The sequence below is a fragment of the Pipra filicauda genome, unplaced genomic scaffold (genome assembly GCF_003945595.2).
Source record: "Pipra filicauda isolate LSUMZ 115617 unplaced genomic scaffold, ASM394559v2 scaffold567_size291404_pilon, whole genome shotgun sequence".
Taxonomy (NCBI): Eukaryota; Metazoa; Chordata; class Aves; order Passeriformes; family Pipridae; genus Pipra; species Pipra filicauda.
The window spans coordinates 177200-197967 of record NW_024104717.1 but is presented as its reverse complement, the minus strand read 5'-3'; the positions used below and the strand labels follow the sequence as shown (position 1 = coordinate 197967).

Genomic DNA, 20768 nt, shown 5'->3' with positions numbered 1-20768 from the left:
CTTCACTGCACACAGGGCAGCCTAAAAGTTGTAAGAGCATTGTCTAAACACATCTTGAACAGAGACAGTCTTGGGGTCATGACTGCTTCCTGGGGGAGCTTGACCACCCTGTAAGTGAAGTCCTTTTTCCTAATACCCAATCTGAACTTCCCCCGATGCAGCTTCAAGGCCTTCCATCACGTCCTGTTGCTGGACACCAAGGAGAAGAGTTCAGCACCTCCATCTCTGCTCCTGGTGATGAGCAATGAGGTCAGCCCCTCGTCTCCTCTAAGCTGAACTAGCCTTGTATCCTTAGCTGCTCCTTGTAAATCACGCTGCCTTTTGCAGTCTTTGTCGCCCTCCTTTGGACATATTGTAATGGTTTTTATATCCTTTTATCCTGGAGCTTGGAACTGCACACAGTAGTCATGGTGAGGCTGGACCAATGCTGAGTACAGTGGGACTGTCGCTTCCTTTGGCTGGTTAACTACGCTGTGCCTAATGCACCCTGGGATAACATTGGCCCTTTTGCCTGGCAGGGCACCCTGCTGGCTCACAGAGTCTGCCATCAGCCAAAATGCCCAGATCCCTTTCTACAGAGCTGCACTCCAGTCTCTTGTCCCCCAGTCTGTATTTACATCTGAGGTTACACTGTTTTGGGTGCAGAACTTAGCATTTGTTCTTGTTAAATTTCACATGGCTGATGATTGCTGAGCATGCTCGTCTATCAAGATCTCTGTCAGGCCTCTGTCCCCTTGAGGGAATCAACAGCTTCTCCTAATTCGGTGTTATCAGCAATCTTAGTGCACGGCTGACTCCTGTGTCCAGGTCATTGAGAGAAGCTTTGAAGAGAACAGGCCCTAAAACCCTGGGGAGCACTGCTAGTGACTGACCACCAGCTAGATGTTACCCCTTTTACTACAACCCTTTGAGCCTGACCCCTCAACCAACTGTTCCCCCACTGTATTATGTGCATGTCTAGCTGCATGCTGAGCACTGCTCAGGATACAGTGAGGGACAGAATCAAAAGCTTTGCTAAAATTAAAAAAAAACCACCCTCATTTGCCTTCCCTTTGACTACTAGGTGGGTAACCTTGTTGTGAAAGATTATTGTTCGTAAGTCATAACTTTCCCTTCAAGAACTCATGCAGACTTTGATCAACAACCATTGTCTTTCGAGTCTGTTTCAATAACTCCCAAAATAACTTCCACAGTTTTACCAGGCACCAGAGCGAGACTGATAGACCTGTAATTAACAAGGTCTTCTTTCTTGCTGTTCTTGAAAACTGGGACAGCATTTGCCAGCTTCCAGTTGACTGGGACCTCTCCAGATTCCCAAGGCTTTTGATAAATACCGTAAGTCTTGCAGTAACATCAGCCAACTCTTCAGTGTCCTAGGATGAATCCCTTTGAGCCCCATAGACTTTTTGTGGTCAGTTGCAGCAGCAAATCCCATTCAAGTTCAAAGTCAGCCATGAGCTTATGACTCCCCAAGCTGTGGCCATCCAGCCCAGGGCCCATCATGGGTGTCGAAAGCAGCACTAATGTCTCCATCTCCATCACTACTTGGGGATGAGGTGACCTACCTCATCAAGTAACAGACCAATGTTTCCTTTAGTCTTCCTTCTGCTGTTAACATATTTAAAAAAGCCTCGTCTTACCCACCAGCTTCAGCTGAGCTTGGGCCATACAGATTTGCTCTCTATAGTGGCAAGTAGCGTGTCCGTCGTCCTCCCGTGTAGCCTGTCCTTGTTTCCAAAGTCCACACACTTTCTGCTAAGTTGTGGAAGGAGATAGATCTCTGCTCAGCAGAGCCAGCCTTCTCCCTCAGCTGCTTGACTTCTGATACATTGACCTGGTGATTAGCTCAGCTAGTCAGACCATGGTGCCAGTAGTGCCAAGGTTGTAGGTTTGATCCTCTTACAGGCCATTCACTGAAGAGTTGGACTCGACCTTGGGGGTCCTTTCCAACTCAGAATATTCTGTGAACATTATTATTGCATGCTCCCATGCTCTTGAAAGAAAGCCCTTAGAAGGTAAGCAGCTTTTATGTACCCCACTGTCCTCAAAAGCAGACTCTTAGGGGACCTTACTGACTACTTCCTTGAGTAGCCTAAAGTCTGCTCTCCCCAAGTCCAGGGGAGTAGCTTTACTGACAGTTTTTCTTATATCACCAAAGATTTTAAACTCAAATATTTCATGGTCATGATGGTCAAGACAGCCACCCATGAGACCATCTCTTTTCACAAACAACTCCAAGTTGAACTCTCCAGTGAAGAAGAGAGGCCTTTAGGGACCTCTTTCTCTGGTAAGGCAGAGCATGAGACATCTAAATGAACAGATATAATCTATGGATTCTTGATTTTAAACTTACCAGCAGTCACAGCCATAACTAATACCCACATATTTTTACTTGCAACATCAAGGAAGCAAAAATTTTTTGAACCAGCTTTCAAAATGCATTTTCAAGTAGCCACCCTAAAGTAATCTGTGTCTAACAGTGCCTGTGTAAAGTAGACTGCTCATTTCAGTGCTGCGTTTCTTGATGTACAATCATGAAAGTTCTTTTTCAGTCTGATTTCTCTGTAGACGGACACAATAAGTTCAGGGATTTGAACACAAATGAGGTTCTCAGGAATCTGAGCTTGCTCCACAAGATGTCTCCATTTTCAAGCTTCAGGTAGAGTTTAAGCTAATCCTTGGTATGCCTTGCTTTAGGCTGTGGCAGCTTTTTAAGAACGAAGAGAATTGAATCCTGCCCATTGTAACTACCCAGGAATCTGAAGCAAAGATAGGTGTTTCCTTAGACTAGGACTTTAGTCCCTTCCCCATGACTTAGACAAGGGTATCTGGCATCACTGAGAGGTGAATCACAGTACACCTCCTTCCACACATCTTTACTTTTGCCCATTGCTTTCCCCACTGTCCCTTTCCTGCCTCTTCCTCTGGCCGCAGCAGGTAAATGCACACCTCTATTGGCTCACAGGGTAAGGGAAGCCAAAGTCCAGTACATGGGAAGAGGGTCTGCTTACAAAGTGTCTTTTAGCTTCCAAATGCTTCCAAGCAAGTTTCTTGCCATATCAAATGATGGCAAGCAATGTCTTTCCTCCCATTATATCGTGTCTCAGGTGTGTGTCTTTAGCCCAGGCAGCTTTCTCAACCACATGCTCCAGCATCAGCTGCTGAACTCAAAAATGCTCTGGCATTGTTTCTGCCTTTGTTTGCTTGAGGCAGAGTTTGCAGCTGAGGAGGGGCAGAATGTCTCCTAGCATGTGCAGGACAGCATTCCTTGGGGCTGCGATCTGTCCCTTGTAAGTTTGCCTGTTGCCTAGGCATAGGATGAAGTTGCTTCTTCTACCAGGACGAGTTCTTTCATCTTGGAAGTATGTTATTGCTAAACCTGTGCTGTGCAGTATTGGCTTGGGGGATGCTATTCCTTGTGTTAGCATGCCTGAAATCACTGCAGCATCCACAAAGTTTGTTCCCTCCCTTGTACGCTGTCCAACCTTGCCTTGGCTCTGCTGGCACCAGATCAAAGCAGGAGACTTTGCCTAAGTTGCCTAAATCACCCTACTGCCACTGCCTTGCTGAGGGATCCCTGCTCCTTCCTGCCAAGTGCAGAGTGTGGGCATGTCCTCGGGCAGGTGACAGGGTTACAAGGATGCAGTGCCTGCTTCCAGCTGCTTCACCTTGCCAGCTCCCAGGCAGTCACCTTGCAGGCACAGTGGCAATTGCTACTGTATTAAAAACTGTGGAACAGAGTTAAGGTTTGTCCCATTCCTTCTCTTTTCTACTCTTTCCCCAGTCTGGATTTGTGCTCTAAACTGAGAGGAGAGAACCTGGTCCTAAAATCCCCACTCCAAAACACAGGATGATCACAGCTGGACTTTCAAAGTAAAGTGTTCCATATGGTCCTGTGTCAGACAGCCGATAGTGACTGATGGTGCAGTTTTCTTCCCACACGGGGCCGACACGTAGCTCAGACTAGACAAAATTCTCAGGCCCATGTTTCCAAGCATTCTTGGTCTGGATCATAGCTCCCCCTTTGTGACCTAGCTTAGACTTTTCCCTGAGTGGGACAGAGCTCTTCCTGCCATCAGCTCTAGACAGGTCCAGGACACCTGAGCCACCTTTTTCGTTGAGTTGCAAATACCCACAGCCTAAGCAGTACTCACATCCCTAAATTAAGGAGTCCCCAGCACGTTCTCTGCCACCTAAGCCAGCTGCCACAGAAAGGTTCTCTGCACTCCTGCTGTGTCTTTATCCAGACTCTCTCAGCATTCTCCCAAATAGTTCCATGCTGAGTCCCATTCTAATACCACCAAGGATAGGCTCCAGCACTAAGGAATGCCCTCTGGCATTCACAGAATTATATGAATCAGAGTGGGAAGGGGCCTCCGGAAGCCTTTGGTCCAGGCTGCTGCTGCAAGTAGCACCTTTACCAGCACTAGGTCAGAGCAGCTGTGGCTTTGTCCATTCAAGGATTGAAAACCCACAAGCAAAATTTAGGTGCAAAAGCCACATCACAGTTTGTCAGTCCCTGACAGCCACCAACACTAAAGCCTCACAGCAAGGAGCCTCCATAATTGGTCATAGCTTCTGTCCTGGAGCCTGAAGGCTGCAGGAAGTCATGAAAACTAAGCTAGAGATGTTCTTGTAAGTCTTTACAGGGCTGCAGGTGAAATTAGGAGTACAGCTATAGCCAAAAAGAAATTATAGGAAAAACCTTTTGGTACTCAGTAGTCAAACAAATACAAGTTTATTTACAAACAAAGAAGAAAATGTGGCCATCATATCCAATTCTGGTATATTTACAGCATCCAGTTGAAGGATCAGAGTAGGAGGATCATAGGGCAGAGGGTTGGTATTAAGGAAAGAGGAAGTTTCCTTTGAATTGCAGAGGATCTGAGGTGAAACAGGCCAAAACCTCCATACTTGGAAAGCTGAGGCTTCAGAGAACACTAACAGGCTAAACTAACTCACAGCAGTAGTCAGAGAGGCAGCTCTGTGATGCCCTTCCTCAGCTCTTACTCAAGAAGCCCGCCTCCTCAAAAAGCTGACACAGCAGAGGTGAGTTTGGGCCCCACTGCTCAGGGAACAGAGGAAAGAAAGGGCCTGATTTTTTTTCCTGCTAATGAATGACAAGGGGGCAGTAAGAGACTTTGCTCGCCTGCACAGGCAAGGGACCGTAAAGTCAGTCAGCTGAGCTGAGCTGGAAAGCAGTCTGGTTCCAGGCACTGAAAGCTGGCAGGGAAGAGAATGGGAAGGCCTAGTTCCAGTCCAAGAGCAAGGAATGTGAAACAGGCCTGTCAGGATGTGAACTCCAGTCCAGTCCAGGTTCAAAACTGCCATGGGGCTACCTGCAATTAGCATTATTTTTTCTTTAGTGAGCCTTTCAGCTTCTTCTCTGAGGAGCGCTGTTTCCGCACCTTCTCCTCCTTTTTCCCCAAGTTCTCATAAACCGTTGACTCCTCTTTTTGCCTGTAAGACCCAGAGAAACACAATGGAAAAAGTGAGGAAGAGGAAAAAGCCAGCCAAGCCAGCAGGCAGACTATTGCCAGAGGCAGGCATAGCTGGGTCTCTGGTTTAGGGGGGCTCTTACTTGGAGGGTTTTCGTAAAACCTTGGCATGTGCGTTCCTCACTGCAGGGGGGTAGGAGATGTTCCCATACTCACACTCGTTTGGCTTGCCTTTCTGAGACTACAGGAGAAAAAAAACAGGCTGAGAGGAGTGTGGTTTGGGAGATGCACATGAGGCACCATGGAAGAGTTCTGGCTGTTAAACCACACTTTGTGCCAGCACCTCAGTGGAGGTTGGTGGATTGCTGAAGTTCCCAGGCTCAGTGCATTCTGTCTGCTGCTGTCAGAGGGGAGCAGCAGGAACGCAAACACAGCCAGGAGGGAACAGTGGAGCAACAAATCTCTGGAGGCATTGGAATTTGCCTGGGAGTGCCAAATGTCAGCTAAAGAATATTAAACAGCAGCAGCTACTGGATGCTGCCAGAGGCTACAAGGAGAGATAAAGATGCCACTTATCAGCCAGAAGGAAAAAATCCTGCAACTGCAGAATTGAAATGTGAAAGATGAAGAAAGGAGAGGGCAAAGTCTTTGCTTGTCCTAGATTGAGCTTGTAACAAAACAGTACTTGGTGGAGATGGTACTTGAGCTGCTAATGTTGTCCCCTGAGCTCAAAAGTCTCAAAAGAGGGGAATAAGGACTCAGATCTTCATGCACCATTGTAGTCTGTGTATATCCCAGTGTTAGCTTAAAGCCTGTGAAACAGAGCACTTGGGCTCAAAGACAACACCATGCAAGCCTAGGCTCACAGGGCAGTAGAGTCCCCTTTTTCACCTGGATAATTTCCAGCTTTTTCTTGGTTGCCTCTATGAACTGGCAGATGGCCATGTAGATGAACTTGTATTGGGCCTCTGTCTGCACCATCCCAGATCGCTGAGCCCTCACCATCTGGATGGTCTTCTGGATGTCAATGTCACAGTCCAGGCCTAGCAAGGAGAACCAGAAAAGCTTATGAACATGTTCACTGCCTCCTCTTCCAATTCTCTACCAAAAGCAGTTACAGGGGAGGTCAGTCAAGAATTTTCTGTCTCCTTCCATATTCTTTACTCCTATATGGACTTCCTATCTCTCCCTCCTGCTCAGCATCTTTCAAGTCTGGCTCTGGAGGAAGAGCCAAAGCTCAGGGAAGGCTACAGCCACAGTAAGTGGCAATGGTACAGAGATCCAACAGCACAACCTTCTCGGGGCTGGGGCAGGATCTCTCCCACTTATACCTGAATAGTTTTCATCCCTTTGCAGCTGGACTTAAGGGCATAGCCCTACTGGGTAGGCCAGTTCGCTTTGATGGGGTCCTCTTACCCTTGGTGGAGATTGTTTCCACTATCATATCAATGACGATGATAGTCCCAGTGCGGCCAATCCCAGCACTGCAAGGAGAGGACAAGCAGAGGTCAGAGCAAAACAGCTCTTGAAAGAAAATGCAGCTGCTTCTGGGGAAGGATGCAGCTCTTGTAGCAGCTGTCCAGCAATGACACAAGAGAGTCACAGATTCAATAAGCAGAGAGTTTGGTTTGGGGGCATCAAAGAGGAAAAAGCAAATATCAGGGCTGGCATAGGCTTCAGTCACAAGCCCTGGGGTACAGGCTGGAAGCAGCAGGACAGACTTTCTGTGTCTCACCCTAGATAAGGAATGGAGAATGCTTCAAACTCCAGCCTCTGTACCAACCTGCAATGCACCAGAATAGGCCCTGCACCTGGGATGCTCTCTTGCTTCTGGTTTATCTGGTCGAGAAAGCTGAGGACTCCTCCTGGCTCACTGGGCACACCGTGGTCAGGCCAGCTCAGGTACTGGTAGTGCCAGATCTCACGCACAGCCTTACCCTGATAATAACAAAGCACCTCATTGATGAAACTGCAACCCAGCCCTGTCCCTGGCCTCTGTCCCAGGGAGATGCAGGTCTGAAGCTAAAGGGAATCTCTGTCTCCTGCACACTTCTTGATGATTCCACCAGTGTGATTCCAGCCCAAATCAAGTGGGAACAGCAGTCCCAAGAATGATACAACAGCAGCATCACCACAGCACCCGACAGTTCCCAGCTTTAGAAATAGAGTGGCTCTTAGACTCATGGGCTCAATGACAGCCCTTGATCATTCACACTCACGTTATCCTTTGGACACAGACAGAGCTGCCGGAGTTTGTACTCCAACGCATCGTGCTCCGCAGCATTCTCCACAAGGTAGGGACCATACTCCTTTGTGCTGCCCAGCTCTGGCCAGTAAGGCACACATTTGTTCTGTGTGGGCAGAGAGGGCAGGGTGAGGATGGGCAGAAGGCAGGAAAGAGGGAAAAAGCAGAGCAGTGGTTGAAGGGGAAAAGAGGGCATCTCCAAGACACCTACAGACTGCTACTTACCCGCCCTTTTTCTACCTCCCGTGTCGTCATCACGATGATGCGTGTGTTCTCCTGCCACACCATTTGCCAGAAGTCATTGACTGTGGTTTCCAGGCAGCCCTGGCTAGCAATGTAGGTCTTGGTGCACTCATCTGGGCTGATCATGGTGTTCTGATTGTGGACAGGGAAAGGTCAAGAGGGCTGCAGGAGCAGGCAGGCCTCCCACTCTTGGGCATACAGTCATCTTTTATGAGTCTCACCTTGACATAGTTGGCATTGATATAGTCCGATCCAGGTATATTTGGGTCCCTTCCTTGGAGGATGACTCTGGAGTGATCAACTGGGGTGCAGTAAAAGAATAAACAGTGCAATGAGATACTCTGTGCAGCCACAAGAAGCTCTTCCACTGCCCCATGCCACCTCATTTCACTGCCCCACGCCTCCCAGTGCACGCAGCATGCCCTCTATCTTCACCTGTCCCTCTCTAGGGTCAGACTAACCTCACGCCATCTTCCCATCTCTCTGCCCCTATCATGAACCATCAGAAGTTAATGAGTCTAAGGCAACCTTCCCTGCTTCCTTCAAGGACATGTGACCTCTCATCATCTCTGAAATTCTCATAACCTGTTCTGGAGGATAGAGCAGGCTGAGGCAGGGCCAGTGATGCCTTGGACAGCTCTTCATTGCCTGTCTGTACGTATTTTTATTTCTTTTTATAGTGGAGAAGCAAGACTCACAGGGCAAGATATTCTTGTATCGGTTCTTGCTCTTGTTTTCAGGTCTCTGACCCTCATGACGGTCAAACAGGTGCTTGGCTTCCTGTTTTTGCAAACTCTGAGAGCAGAAGAAAAATAGTCATGGCAAGATCACAATATATGACAGGGGAGGTGGGCACTTGGAAGAGATGTGGTGGTTCTGAGGACACATGGCCATGTTTGTGGGGGAGTAGAGAAGTGAAAAGCAAACCTAGACTTGAAAAGTCCAAAATCTGTGCCCTTGCTGTCTTGGTGACTCATTCTCCCAATCCTGAAAAAGTACATTTCTACCTCACTGGGTTCACTTAAAGATGACATTCACTCCCCAGGAGAACAGGTTCCAAACAGACACTTCTTTCAGAGATAAATTGACAAGACATATGAGAAGTCTGTGCATAGGAAGAAATTGAGGATGGAGAATGAGGTGGTGCACTGGGAATTCCCAAAAAGACAAATAATGTCCCCCAGCAGTTTCTTACATCAAATTCCTCCCAGAATCCAGCCTTGGACGTCTCCTCAGATAGACTCTTCTTGTTCAGTTCCTGCACTCTATTCTCAATGTCAGCAGCATTCACCCTTGTAGCATAGTAGGGCTGGGGATGGGAAAACACAGTGGGTTGGCATGAGAGAGAGAGAGAGAGAGAGAGCAGGAGGGAGAAAGAGAGAAAGAGAGATGATGCTGGAGAGCAAAGTCTCCTCTGTGTGCTGTGGAGAAAAGAAGGAAAGGAACATAAAGCAGAAACAAACAGCAAGTCAGTCCCTCTAAAGGATCCCTAAAACCAGAAAACTAGGTTTACCTGCTTCAGGTACACGAAGGTGCCAGACATCTCTTCAATTCCAATCTTCTTGAAGTGCTCAACCAGATCTGTCAAGCTGTCAAACATTTCAGCACCTCCAACTGTGTAGCGTCCATTCTAAATCAAGGAAGAATGTGTAATGTCTCACTCATAACATTCATAGAATCATGGAATGGTTTGGGTTGGAAAGCATCTTAAAAGTCATCTACTTCCAATCCCCTGCCATGGGCAGTGACACCTTCCACTAGACCAGGTTACTCAAACCACCATCCAGCTTGGCCTTCAACACTTCCAGGAATGGGGCATCCCCAGTTTCTCTGGGCAACCTGTTCCACTGTCTCACCACCCTCACAGTAAAGAATTTCTTCCTAATATCTAATCTAAACCCTCTCTTTTTCAGTTTGAAGCCATTCCCCCTTGCCCTATCACTCCATGCCCTTATAAAAAGTCCCTCTCCAGCTTACTCACAATTCCCCTTTATGTAATGGAAGGGCTGCTGTAAGGTCTCCCCAGAGCCTTCTCTTCTCCAGGCTGAACAGCCCCAACTCTCTTAACCTGTCCTACAGACAAAGCTAATAATACTCAGGGAAAAGGCAATGCTGGGGTGCAAAGCCGTGGACACCACCCTGCACCATCTAGAAAAGCACTTCCTCTGGCAGGCAAATCAAATGCAAGTTTGCCCTGAGAACACAGAATTCACAGCATGACAAACTGACTGTACTCTTGTAGGATGGAAGCCCAGAGAAGGTATATTGCACTCAAATCTCATTTAAGGTCAGTTGCTTTTTGTCCTTGAAATCTCCTCATCTCACGTGAGAGAAATAGGAGAACTTGTGACAGCCAGGTTGGTAACATTCATCAAACTAAGTATGGAGGCCCTGCAGATACCCCTTCTTCCTGCTCCAAACACTTTTAACTCTTTGGATGAACTCATAATTAGGTTATGAATCCTCCTCTCTCTTTTCTCACAGACTCCCTGTACCAGAGGTCCCGGTCACACTGAGCCCTGCCTCCTCCTGTGTCTGAGCACCCAGCCCATGCTCACCCAGGCTGGAGTGAGGACACAAGGACCCTGCAAGGGAATAGCGCTTTGATCCAAATTAAGAAACACTGCTGGTGGTAATCAAGCTGACAGGGCACACGCTTCTGAGGACATGATCAGGAGAGGTCTCTTCCCCTCCTTGTGCTCTCCCACTGCTCACCTCACACATGATCTTGACGTGCGTGACTTTGAGCCGGGCCCCAGAGGCACTGGTTGCCCCAGCTGGTGGAGCCTCAGACCCAGGTTTAGGCTGGTCAGTGAGGACAGACAAGACAAAATCCCCAGGTTTGCTGAGGCTCTCCCGCACCAAGAATGTCCAAGGGGTGGCTTTGGCCTGGAGAAGTGACTCAGCTGCAGGACCTGACAGATGCCCATGGTACCACCTAGTTAAAACAAGAGGAGAGAGGTGGAGATGCAGTAAGTGGATGGCCTTGAGCTGATGAATGAAGGAGAGCAACACTGGGAAAGGGTGAGAGAGGAAGAAAGGAAGAGGGAGAGGAAGGAATGAGAGAAAGAATAAAAATCAGGGGAGGAGCAGGATCTTGGGGAAAGCAGATGAGACAGAAAGTAAAGAGCTGGCAGGAAGAGGACAGGGCAAGGGATGAGGTAGAGGCAGAAGGGACCCAGGGAGCAGAATGTTGGAACCAAAGGCACAGTGGGAAAGCAGCATGTGTGATCCAGTTGCGTGACACACACAAGGGGGAGAGTAGTCTGTGGATTTCAGCACCTCACAGTACTACTGGGATTCTAGCATTACTGCTGCAAGGTGCTTTGGAAACTCAAACACCAGGGAAACAAAAATAATGCCCCACTGAGTCAGAAAATCTCCCATCAGATTTAACAGCACCCAGATGGTTGTGTTGAGATCAGATCCATCAAAAACCCATTCCAGCGACTTCTCTTTCTGAAACTCAGTCACCTCCTCAATCAAAGAATAATTCCCATTCTCTGGGCACATCACACTGCAGCAATCAGCCTAGCCACAGGACTGAGCCCCTTTTCTGCTCCTGCTATTTACACTGTTGATCTGTGTGCACATTCCTGTCCTCAGTGCAAATACCCAGTCAGCAGCTCCTTCTCTCCTCCCAGCACAAGGTGAGCAGTATCCCCATCTGACCAAGGTGCCCTCTGCCTTGCTGCAGGACTGGACCCAGGGCACAGAGGGACACAGAGTGGTGCAAATGGCACAGCTGCTGCCAAGCCCCTGCCCACCTACAAAGGTCTCTGGGAGGGTATGTGCCTGCCCAGTGGGATCTCACTGAACTGAGCAGTGCAGGTGAAAGCGATGGTCATCAGAAGCAGGCTGGGACATGGGACAACCTCTCTTCCTACTGCTGGGCTCTTGGTCCTGCAGAAACTCCAGATGTGATCCAGGTTGTCTCTGTACAGGTTCTCTAGTTCCTCATGGCTGTCCCAAGCTCCACAGTCTCTTTGGACCACATCAGAAGTCCTGGGGGGCATTGCTGAGCTGCCAAGCAGAGATGTGGAAGGCCACATTCACTGCAGCACTGTCCTGCTTCTACAAAACCCACCTGAAAAGTGGAGCTAGAGATCCAAATTACAGAAAGTTGAGAGCTCCGAGGTGCTCTGGGCACTGGGAAGTGTTCTGAATCATCCCACTCCTCTTGGTACACAATTTCCAGTGGAGCCTTTGCTGAGTTTGAACACATCACAGCCCAAGTGCCAGCACAGTCCTGGCACTCCTGCCATGGCCCCTTCACTCCTTCCCAGCTTGGTTTCAGGGAGGGGACTTGGGCCCTTCTCCTTCAGCAGGGATGAACCCAGTTGAAACAGTCCCCTCCAGTCCTGGAACATCCCCATCCCCAGCTGCAGCCGTGTGCTGGGCTCTGTGTTCAGGGGGCTTTGCAGCACGGCTGCTGTGCCAGCTAAAGGCCACAGTTCTGTTTTGGCCACCTCCCCTGGGGAACAGCATTTCAAAAGCAGGTAGCTGTTGCATCAGGCTGACTTGCAGTGTCCCTGCTGCTTCCTCTCACTGCAGGTACCTTGACAAGCACCAGCCACACTCCCCGTGTCACTGTATCCACTGCCGCCAACGCCAAGCCAGTGTGTCAGGGCTGTGGGAGCGGGTTTGCTGCCCATGGAGCAGCTAGCAGGGAAGGCCTGGAGTAGTACTGGTGAACTTCACACTGTAAGGAAGCTGTTCCCAGGAACCAAGATGGAGTTCAAGAGGCCATACCCCAGTAACATAAGCAGTCAGGGCATTCATTCACCCCTGGATCTGGTCAGAAATCTGGTCATATTACTCTACACAACATCTAAGAACCATTCAAACAGCAAGAGGTGGTACACAACAGCCTTGGTAAGTAGTTGCTGTTGATCCTTGCCCTATGCACTGCAAGAAGTAGCTGGTGACTGGCAGTCATTAATTTCTGAACCTCCTTCCAAAGACTTGCTCAGCTACCATGTGCTCAGATGCCACCCGGCGATCAGCTGATCTCTCCTGCTCATTAGAGAGGTCTCCAGGCCTCCCCTACACAGGTAGGATGGAGTTAATGGGTCCCATTACCCCCTCCCTTCCCCCAGCATAGCCCAGCTCTTCAAAGCCACGTGATGGAAAATCACTTGGGGAGAGAGTGAGAAGAGCTTTCGTAAGAGCCTGGGGGGGGTTGTGTGTTAAGTTTCCAACCGCAGAGAGGAAGGGAGGAAACTGCAGGGCCACAATGCAATGGCCTTGACTGGAGAGGACAGCCAGCAGCAGACCTGGCCCCTCTGCAGCCTGACCCCAGAGCAAGCTGGTTAGTACCCTGATGCTTCACCCAGGGCATCTCTGCTCCCTGCCTCCACGTGTCTGAGGAGGACCTGCCTGAGGAGAACTTGTCCACCCCTGAGCAGGGCATGACAGCTCCCTGAGCTGCACCAAAGAGCCTAAAAGCAAAATGCAAGGGCAAAACCACCTGATTTGATTTAGGAACTTAGTGTCAGAGACACATGCAAAGTGAGGACAGGAAGGAGACTAAGCAGGCTGGGAATAGCAAGGGAACATAGCCCTGCTCTCAGCTATGTGAGTCACTCAGGCCCAGAATAACCAGGGAGGTTTGGGGTAAGACTGAGGGCTTCCACATAACATGGATTGCTGCAGACCCACACCTGAGACCACAACCTTTGCTTTTAGGAACAGTGTATAAATAGCAAAGGCAACCGGAAACCAGAAGTAAAAATAGAGCTCTATTAGGTCTGCTGTGATGATCAAGGTATGGCCAGCTATTCCCAGGGATGCTGCCCCCACAGATGCAGAGGTGGCAGGTGACTTTTTGCAGGACTTGCCCTAGGGATGCAGGCAGGGCAGAAAGAAGGCCATGAAACACAGAGGAGGTCTCACCACAGACACACTGCTTTGCTGTCCCCATACCTCTCTGTCGTGGGGTCAGAACAGTTGAGCGGGTATCGCAAGTCAATGATGGTTCCATCTTTGTCCTGCAGTGAGCCCTGTTGCTGTGTGTAGTACTCTACCAGTTCTGACAAGGTAGCAAACTTCTCCCCTCCATATAGGTCATAGAAATCCCCAGTATTCTGGATGCGGATGTGGGTTACCTGGTCACCAACCCTGTGGAATAAAGCACAGAGCAGTCCAATGAGGTGGTTGGAAAAGAGGCAGAAAGTGTTCTGGACTACCTCCTGCCATGGAACCAGAGCAAACCATCCCCATGAAAGACGACTGGAAAGAGAAGCTCCAGGGGCAACTTGAAGGAAGGTGTAGATGATGCTGGGAAGCTCAGCTTGGAAAGAACTCAAAGGAATACAGATAGGATGAAGACGATGCCACAGGACATGTAAGGATCTCAACAATCTCTGTGTATAACACTGAAAAGACAGAACTTGGGGTTCAAGTTACCTACCGAACTGAAAGAGAAAAATCACCCTGATTCTTCCGACTGGGTCTGGCTAGAAAGCTCCCATGGACACCTCGTCCCTTCAGTAAGGCTTCAGCTTCCAGCCCACTCAGGTCACGATGAAACCACCTAGCAGAGAAGATAAAAGCAAGACCAAGTGAATAAAAATGGCCAGACGCTACTGTGGAGACCTGTAGGGTGAAGAACAGCCCCTGGTCAGCATCCCTAGGTGAGAGTCAGAATCAGCATCCCTTCTTACTTGATACCTCCCCCAGCCTATGGAAGCTTCCCATTAGAGACACGGCTTCCAAGGTGATCCCCATTCTGATTTGTCCTACTTCTCTGGTCCCCCTCCTTACACACACAGACTTTTCAGACCCTCTTACCTCACCATTGTGGAGAGTGAAAGAAGAGGGGGCCAAGTGGCTGCCACCAAAGAAAGTCAAAAAACACAGAGGAAAAATCAGTTTGTACTGGCAAGAAAAGGGAAGTCGGAGGTCTGTGCCGGAGCACCCAATGCCAAGCTGTTCCTGTGCCTCTTGGGAGCTGGCCATGTATCTCTCCTGGAGTCTACTGTCCCTCCATTCAGACCCTCTCCATCCACGATTTTCTGGTTAGGTGCCTTGTTCTGTGGCTCTCTGTATAGTGCTCTTGGGCACAGGCAGGTGCAAGCCCATGCGCAGCTGGGCACGCGCGGCTCCAGGAACAGGAAGCGCTCTGAGCCATCAACTCCCCAGCCCCAAGCTGCTTTGCACACACTTCTGCTTCTCCTTTTGTGTTTTTCTTCCCCATCCCCCCTATTATTTTTGGGCCCCTGTCTTTTTACACACTAGGGCTGATGCTATGCATGCACCTTGGGCCTTGGCCACGCTCAGAAAATTTAGTTCTGCATGTCCTCTATTCCCTTTCTTCCCCAAAAAGCCAGTAAGCGACACGAGCAGTCCCAAATATCCTACATACTCTGTACAGGCACAAAGGGGAATCTGTGCAAACCCAGAGCCACAGACTTAGAGGTCCAGGCTAGTGCTCGGAGCACAGCGATGCCTCCCTGAAACCAGCCTGACCTGGATGGCGCTGACAAAAGCAGCGGTAGCTCAAAAGGGATGGTGTGGGAAGGGGGTGGTGTTAAAGCTGCCCAGAAAAGCAGGCACAGACCAGGACAAACAGTTACTACCTACAGTGAGCCCACACAGCACCGAGAGAGCTTAGGCGAGAACCTTTAAGATCGCAGCACAGCCAAAGCTGACAACCTGGACAACTAGGTAGAAAGAAGGAAAACTAGCCATTCCAGTTACCTAGCTATTTTCAGCTATGGCCCATGGCTGACCTGTCCATAGCACTGGTTTCAAGGTCTGCAGGTCTCAGGAAAGACTAGGAACTAAGCAGTGACCTGAGGGCAATCAAGCTGGCAAAGGAGCCTGACTTTTCCCTGGGGCAATCTCAGCTACCCTGTGTGGGCAGCAGGAACAGTAAGAGCCTTGCTCATTTCAAGTACCAGCAGCTGCAGACTTCCCTGCATACCCACCAGACTGGGAAATCCTGCAAAAAGCTGAACAGGCTGCTAACTACGACCTAGACAAAAACTTGTGGCCAAGACAGAAACTAACAACAAAGGGAAGTACAGGAGAGATGAGTGGGAAGCTAAACTTCATTTGCTAGAAAGGCAACCCAGGCACCTACAACAGCTTCCTTTGAAATGCTTCTACTTTCACACACGTGATGAGCCATGAGCTGCAGGGATCCAGCTGTACTGATTTAAAACTGATATTAAAAAAAAACAAGGAGACTTTAAAGGCACAGAGACCTGTGGCTCAAGGGAACAACTTCTACAGAAAGTGTAGAAGCTGCACCCGAATCAGAGACAGTGTAGCACTGGCACAGGAAAGTATTGTGCAGAGGTAGGAGAGAAATGGCAGGAACTTCTGGGCAGAAGTCTCAAAAGACAATTCCTGATATCAAAAGAATATTAGAGTATGTTGGGTCAATATGAAGCCAAGGAAGACGAAAAATAAAACCTAGGCATCCTCAGACCTTACCAACTGACTGAAGGAGAAAATCTGTCTGAGCAACTGAAAACCAGTTGGACTCGGAAACAAGGAAAGAACAAAGAAGCAAAGAGCCCAGATCGGAGCAGAAAGGGTGAGTTAGCACTAAACCAAATGTAACTCAGTATCCCCCGGCAGGACAAGCCACAGGGTGCAGTGTAGCCCGTCAGTATTTGTGTGGACACAAATCCCGTATCACATAATTTACAGGCTCAGTTTATGCTCCTGGTTGCTTGCAGCTCAGGAAAGGAATGGATGCACACAGCTGCCTTGGTGTCTTTGACCTGGGCCATCTAATTTAAAACTACCAGGGAGGAGCTCCTGCCACTAAGGGAGGGAAATATCACTGTAGAGAAGGTTGGTATCTTTGAGGTTGCTCTCCCAAATGGATGCAGCACAGAACAGCTGACTATAATTGAGCCACTAAAATACTTTCTTAATATAATTAACAGGTCAAGAGATTTCAGCAAAGAGAGTTGTTTGGCTTTCAGTACAACACAGGTGTTAGAACCTCATCTTGTAAATCCCTTGCGGAGCCGAGCCACAGCTAGCACAGGAACAAACTTACAGGAGAAGATAAACAAAATAGCTAAGTAAAAAAGACACCCACATCTGGACTGCTGTAAAAAAAAAAAAAAAAGACACTGAGAAACTAGAGAGAATCCAGCATAAGGCCACAAACGCACAGGCACAAAGAGCCTGGAGCACAGCAGAGATGGAGGAAGCTGGGTTTATTCAGCTTGGAGAAAAGATGCTTAAGGAGGGATTTAGCAGCTTTCTGAGACTACTTAAAAGGGGCTGGGGGGGTTTAGAGATGATGAGTCAGATTCTCCTTTGTGGGACACAGCAAAAGGACAAGAGGCAATAGACATAACTTGCAGCAAGGGAAATTCTGAGTAGGTATCAGGAAAAATTGCACACGTGCTCCCCCCCAAGGGCAGTTTAGCACTTGCCACAAGCGTCCAGAACGGCTGGGGAACCTCCACCCTGGAAGATGTTCAGGACTCACCTGAGCAAGGCCCTGAGCAACCTGATCTAGCTCTGTTGTGATCAGAGGGCTGGACTATGCGATCCAGAGGTCAAAACAGTTGTTAAATAATAGAGGGAAAGGTTATGTATAGAGTTTCTTTTCCCCTAAGCCTCTATTTGCAGCTATTTGTAGAGTCAACAGTCAAATCCATAACAAATTAACAAATTTAGCATCCTCTGGCAAGGAGTTCTACTGCTCAGCTACAGAAACACCCCCTCCTTTGACCTGCTTATAACCTGCTCCCTCCCTCATTTTTATTAACATTTGGTTGTTGCAAAGAAAGATCAGTGACTGATTCCTGTTCCCCCCACCCTGCTCCAAGCTGCTCATGGTAACAGACCCGTAACATCCGTATGCATCCTCAGCTCTTTGCCAGGCTGAAGACTCCAGTGCTACTAAGGCGATCTTTGTACAGAACTATTCTACACCTCTGATCACCTTTGCTGTCCCTCTCCGAGATGTCTCCCACTCTGGCTCCTTGTTTTGGAGATAAGGGTGATGGTGGCAGAGAACTGTGGTGTTCAAGATGCTGCTGAGTCTCGGACAGTGATGACTTTTGATGTTCACCACAACCAGCATTAAGCCAACAACTGCAGGGTCTTTTATATATATATATACATATATATATATATATATATAATAAAAGTTTCACTCCACAGAGGTTACAACTAGTTCACAGTCATTTTATATGTAAATTTTGAATTATTTTTCTGCATGAACATTGTTTTACATAGGCCTATATGGAATTTCATCTGCTGTTCTATTGCCCACTTGTTCACCATCATAAGGTCCTTCTGCAATTATTCACAGTCAACTCCCACTCCATTATCCTGAATAACTTTCTACCATCACCCAATTTTCTCACCTCACCAAGCTGTATTCCCAGGTCACTTGGGAATATACTGAACGGTGTATATTTCAGGTTAGGCCTCTGTGATCTGGCCACTGATGACTTCCCTTTGCTGTAAAAATGGGGTGTTAATTTCCATCTTCCATTTCCTACTTTTTATTAATTATTTACCTAAGAAAACCTTAAACGTCTTTTTTTATGCTATGACTTCAACTTTATTTAAAGACTTTGATGAGAAAATCTTGTTAAATTCTTTAAACCCAAGGAAACTGTATTGGCCAGACCTGCCTTATCTACAACCTTGCTAGGTCCCTCAAAAATCTCCAGTTTAACAGGACAGGATTTGCCTTTACAAAAACAAGTGCTGGCTCTTTCTTTAGTATCACATTCATTGCTTTCTCTGTTATAATGTCTACCCTCTTGCTCAGATGATGATTTTACTGTTCCGTGCTTCCCTTGCACTTGGGGGATCTAATTTGGAACCCTTTTTGAAAATGAGCATTGCATTCATTACTTCTAATTCTCAGCCCTGAGATGATTTCAGCAAGGTTTTGCTGTTCTGCACAGAACTACATTCTAGTTCAGTCTAGTTAGTGCAGAGTGAAGGCCATTTGGGCTTAGGGAACAGACAGATGGACCCTCTTCCTGGGCCTGGCTGAAGCCAGATGCTCTCTGTCAGGCTATGGGACCCCAGGACAGTGCTGCACCAACAAGGTTGCTCAAATCCTTACCACAGAGTAATGCTAGAACGAATCCCATTTCCTGACACCCTGCAACTGCAGTCTCCAGAGTAGAGCACCTGTTTGAACTGACCAAGAAGGTTGTATGTCCTCTTGTTCCATAGAGGGCTAGAAAGACTGTAGCAAATCAAGAAATAACCGGGATTTTAAAGGTCAGACAGCTGACCTCTCTCTGCGCCTAACACACTGAGAGATACTCTAGCTGTGGGGTGGCAGAGGAACTGCAAACCCCTTATCAAACTGAGAAGGAGCAACAGTAACAGCAATAATGATCTAAAACACTGGGAGCTCCAGTTCTCTGGCTATTAGAAGGTGGGGTTTTTTTTCCTTCTATGCCTAATTCCTAGTGCCAGTATTTTTATTTTTCTCATCAACAATTCTTGTTTTCTAGCCCTAACTAGCATTCATAGCACTCACCCACGGGATGGCATCAGGATGTTGTCTCTCAGATCCCCACTGATGGAGGACTGACAGGAGCTGGTGGAGGAAGTACCACAGCCCTCAACCCAGGGGGTCCTACTAAAAAAAAATAAAGCAAGATTGGAATTATCAGGACAGTATCTTGAGATGGATTTGGGAGAGAAATCAAAGATCTTGGTAGTGGAGGGGTGGACTCGCACCCTCCCAACAGGGCTATACGCTCATGGCGGTGAGTGCCAGGGCTCTGGAGCAGCAGCTGGCAGTGTTTGCGGGCTGCGGCACCTCCGGTGACTCACCTGATCCGCACAGGCAGAGTCCTGAACTCCGCCTGTTCCTAGGCGGACTGAGAAGAAGGTAGCTCCAGGACAGGCAAACCTCAGGCCTCAAGTAGAGGGTTTAATTGTCACCATTTGCAAAGTGCTTCCTGGACTGTAGTTAATGAATAATCAGAGGGGTGGGGGAAGGCCAAGGCCAAGCTGGGAGAGGTAGATGGAGACGGAAGGGACCTACTGCTCTTCCTGCCTCCTATCCACTGCTCACGCCCTCCCTGGCTACATTCCTGCCTGGTTTGTAATGAAAGGCACAGAAGCAGCTCTCTCACACCTGGCTCACAGCTCCCTGCTTTCCCAGGCTGGCTCCTTCACCCCTGGCTCTGCCACCCTCCTCAAAGATCTCAACTCTTCAAAGGGCAATGGGCACATGGGGCAGGAGGCTACAAACAGATATACCTGATGTCCCTCCATTTGAATCGCACTGGAAACACAGAATGTTACTCTGGAGAGAGGCTATTCCACGAGATTGATCCCTCTACAGTCCCAAAAATGTGAGGTACGATTTTATGTTGTTTATGTTGTTCTAATCCAGGCTGCAGCCAAATGGGGAAAGCCCAGCCCTCCCACACTCTGCCGCTCCCTGCTGCGTCTCTCTGCTGCCTTTTTCACTAGGGATAATGTGCTGGATTGCACATTCAGCCAGAAAAAAAGGCAGCCACAGACACTAGAGGCATGAGTAAGTTAGCACTGACTCTGCTGGGGGCAGCAGGCTCAGTGGCATTAACAGCACTTGGTCTGCTTAGTGACACATTACCTAGTATGTTTGAAACAACACATTTGTAAATGCTTGCTCTTAAGGCCTAGCACCTCCTACTAAAAAAAAGTCTCTTTGATAAGGCTTCACAATAAGGCTCTGCACAAACCTTTTTGCAGAAGGTAGTGCATACTGGGTCTTCTGGAACAGCAGCACATGTGTCATGAGGCAGGCACTGCTGTACCTGTACCTGCCCCTGCCCCAGGGAGCAGCACCCGTGCCTGGGGAGCACCACTGAGCTCATGGTCATTTCATAGAACACGGG

General features: G+C 48.4%; 1 protein-coding gene across 1 annotated transcript; it reads right to left on the bottom strand.

Moving 5' to 3' along the window:
* Window positions 1-4722: 4722 nt before the first annotated feature.
* PTPN6 (protein tyrosine phosphatase non-receptor type 6) lies at window positions 4723-20687 on the bottom strand. The gene is made up of 16 exons (XM_027710393.2): window positions 20613-20687; window positions 19415-19516; window positions 14339-14461; window positions 13852-14046; window positions 10642-10864; window positions 9440-9556; window positions 9122-9235; window positions 8625-8721; window positions 8148-8227; window positions 7909-8058; window positions 7658-7789; window positions 7222-7376; window positions 6855-6922; window positions 6330-6481; window positions 5582-5679; window positions 4723-5460 (listed from the first exon to the last, which is right to left on the bottom strand). Exons 1-16 carry the CDS (start codon window positions 20666-20668, stop codon window positions 5352-5354), a joined length of 1971 nt encoding a protein of 656 aa, XP_027566194.1. The 5' UTR covers window positions 20669-20687; the 3' UTR covers window positions 4723-5351.
* Between the last annotated feature and the right edge of the window lie 81 nt (window positions 20688-20768).

What these genes read in the sequence shown, in the direction of transcription:
- PTPN6 (XM_027710393.2), bottom strand. Translation starts at nt 20,668, where the DNA reads ATGACACATGTGCTGCTGTTCCAGAAGACCCAGTATGCACTACCTTCT. An exon ending in GCACTACCTTCTGCAAAAAG is followed by an intron (nt 19,517 to 20,612) that starts GTTTGTGCAGAG and finishes ATTTTTTTTTAG; the next exon opens with TAGGACCCCCTGGGTTGAGG. An exon ending in CCTTCGTGTACCTGAAGCAG is followed by an intron (nt 9,236 to 9,439) that starts GTAAACCTAGTT and finishes TCCCATCCCCAG; the next exon opens with CCCTACTATGCTACAAGGGT.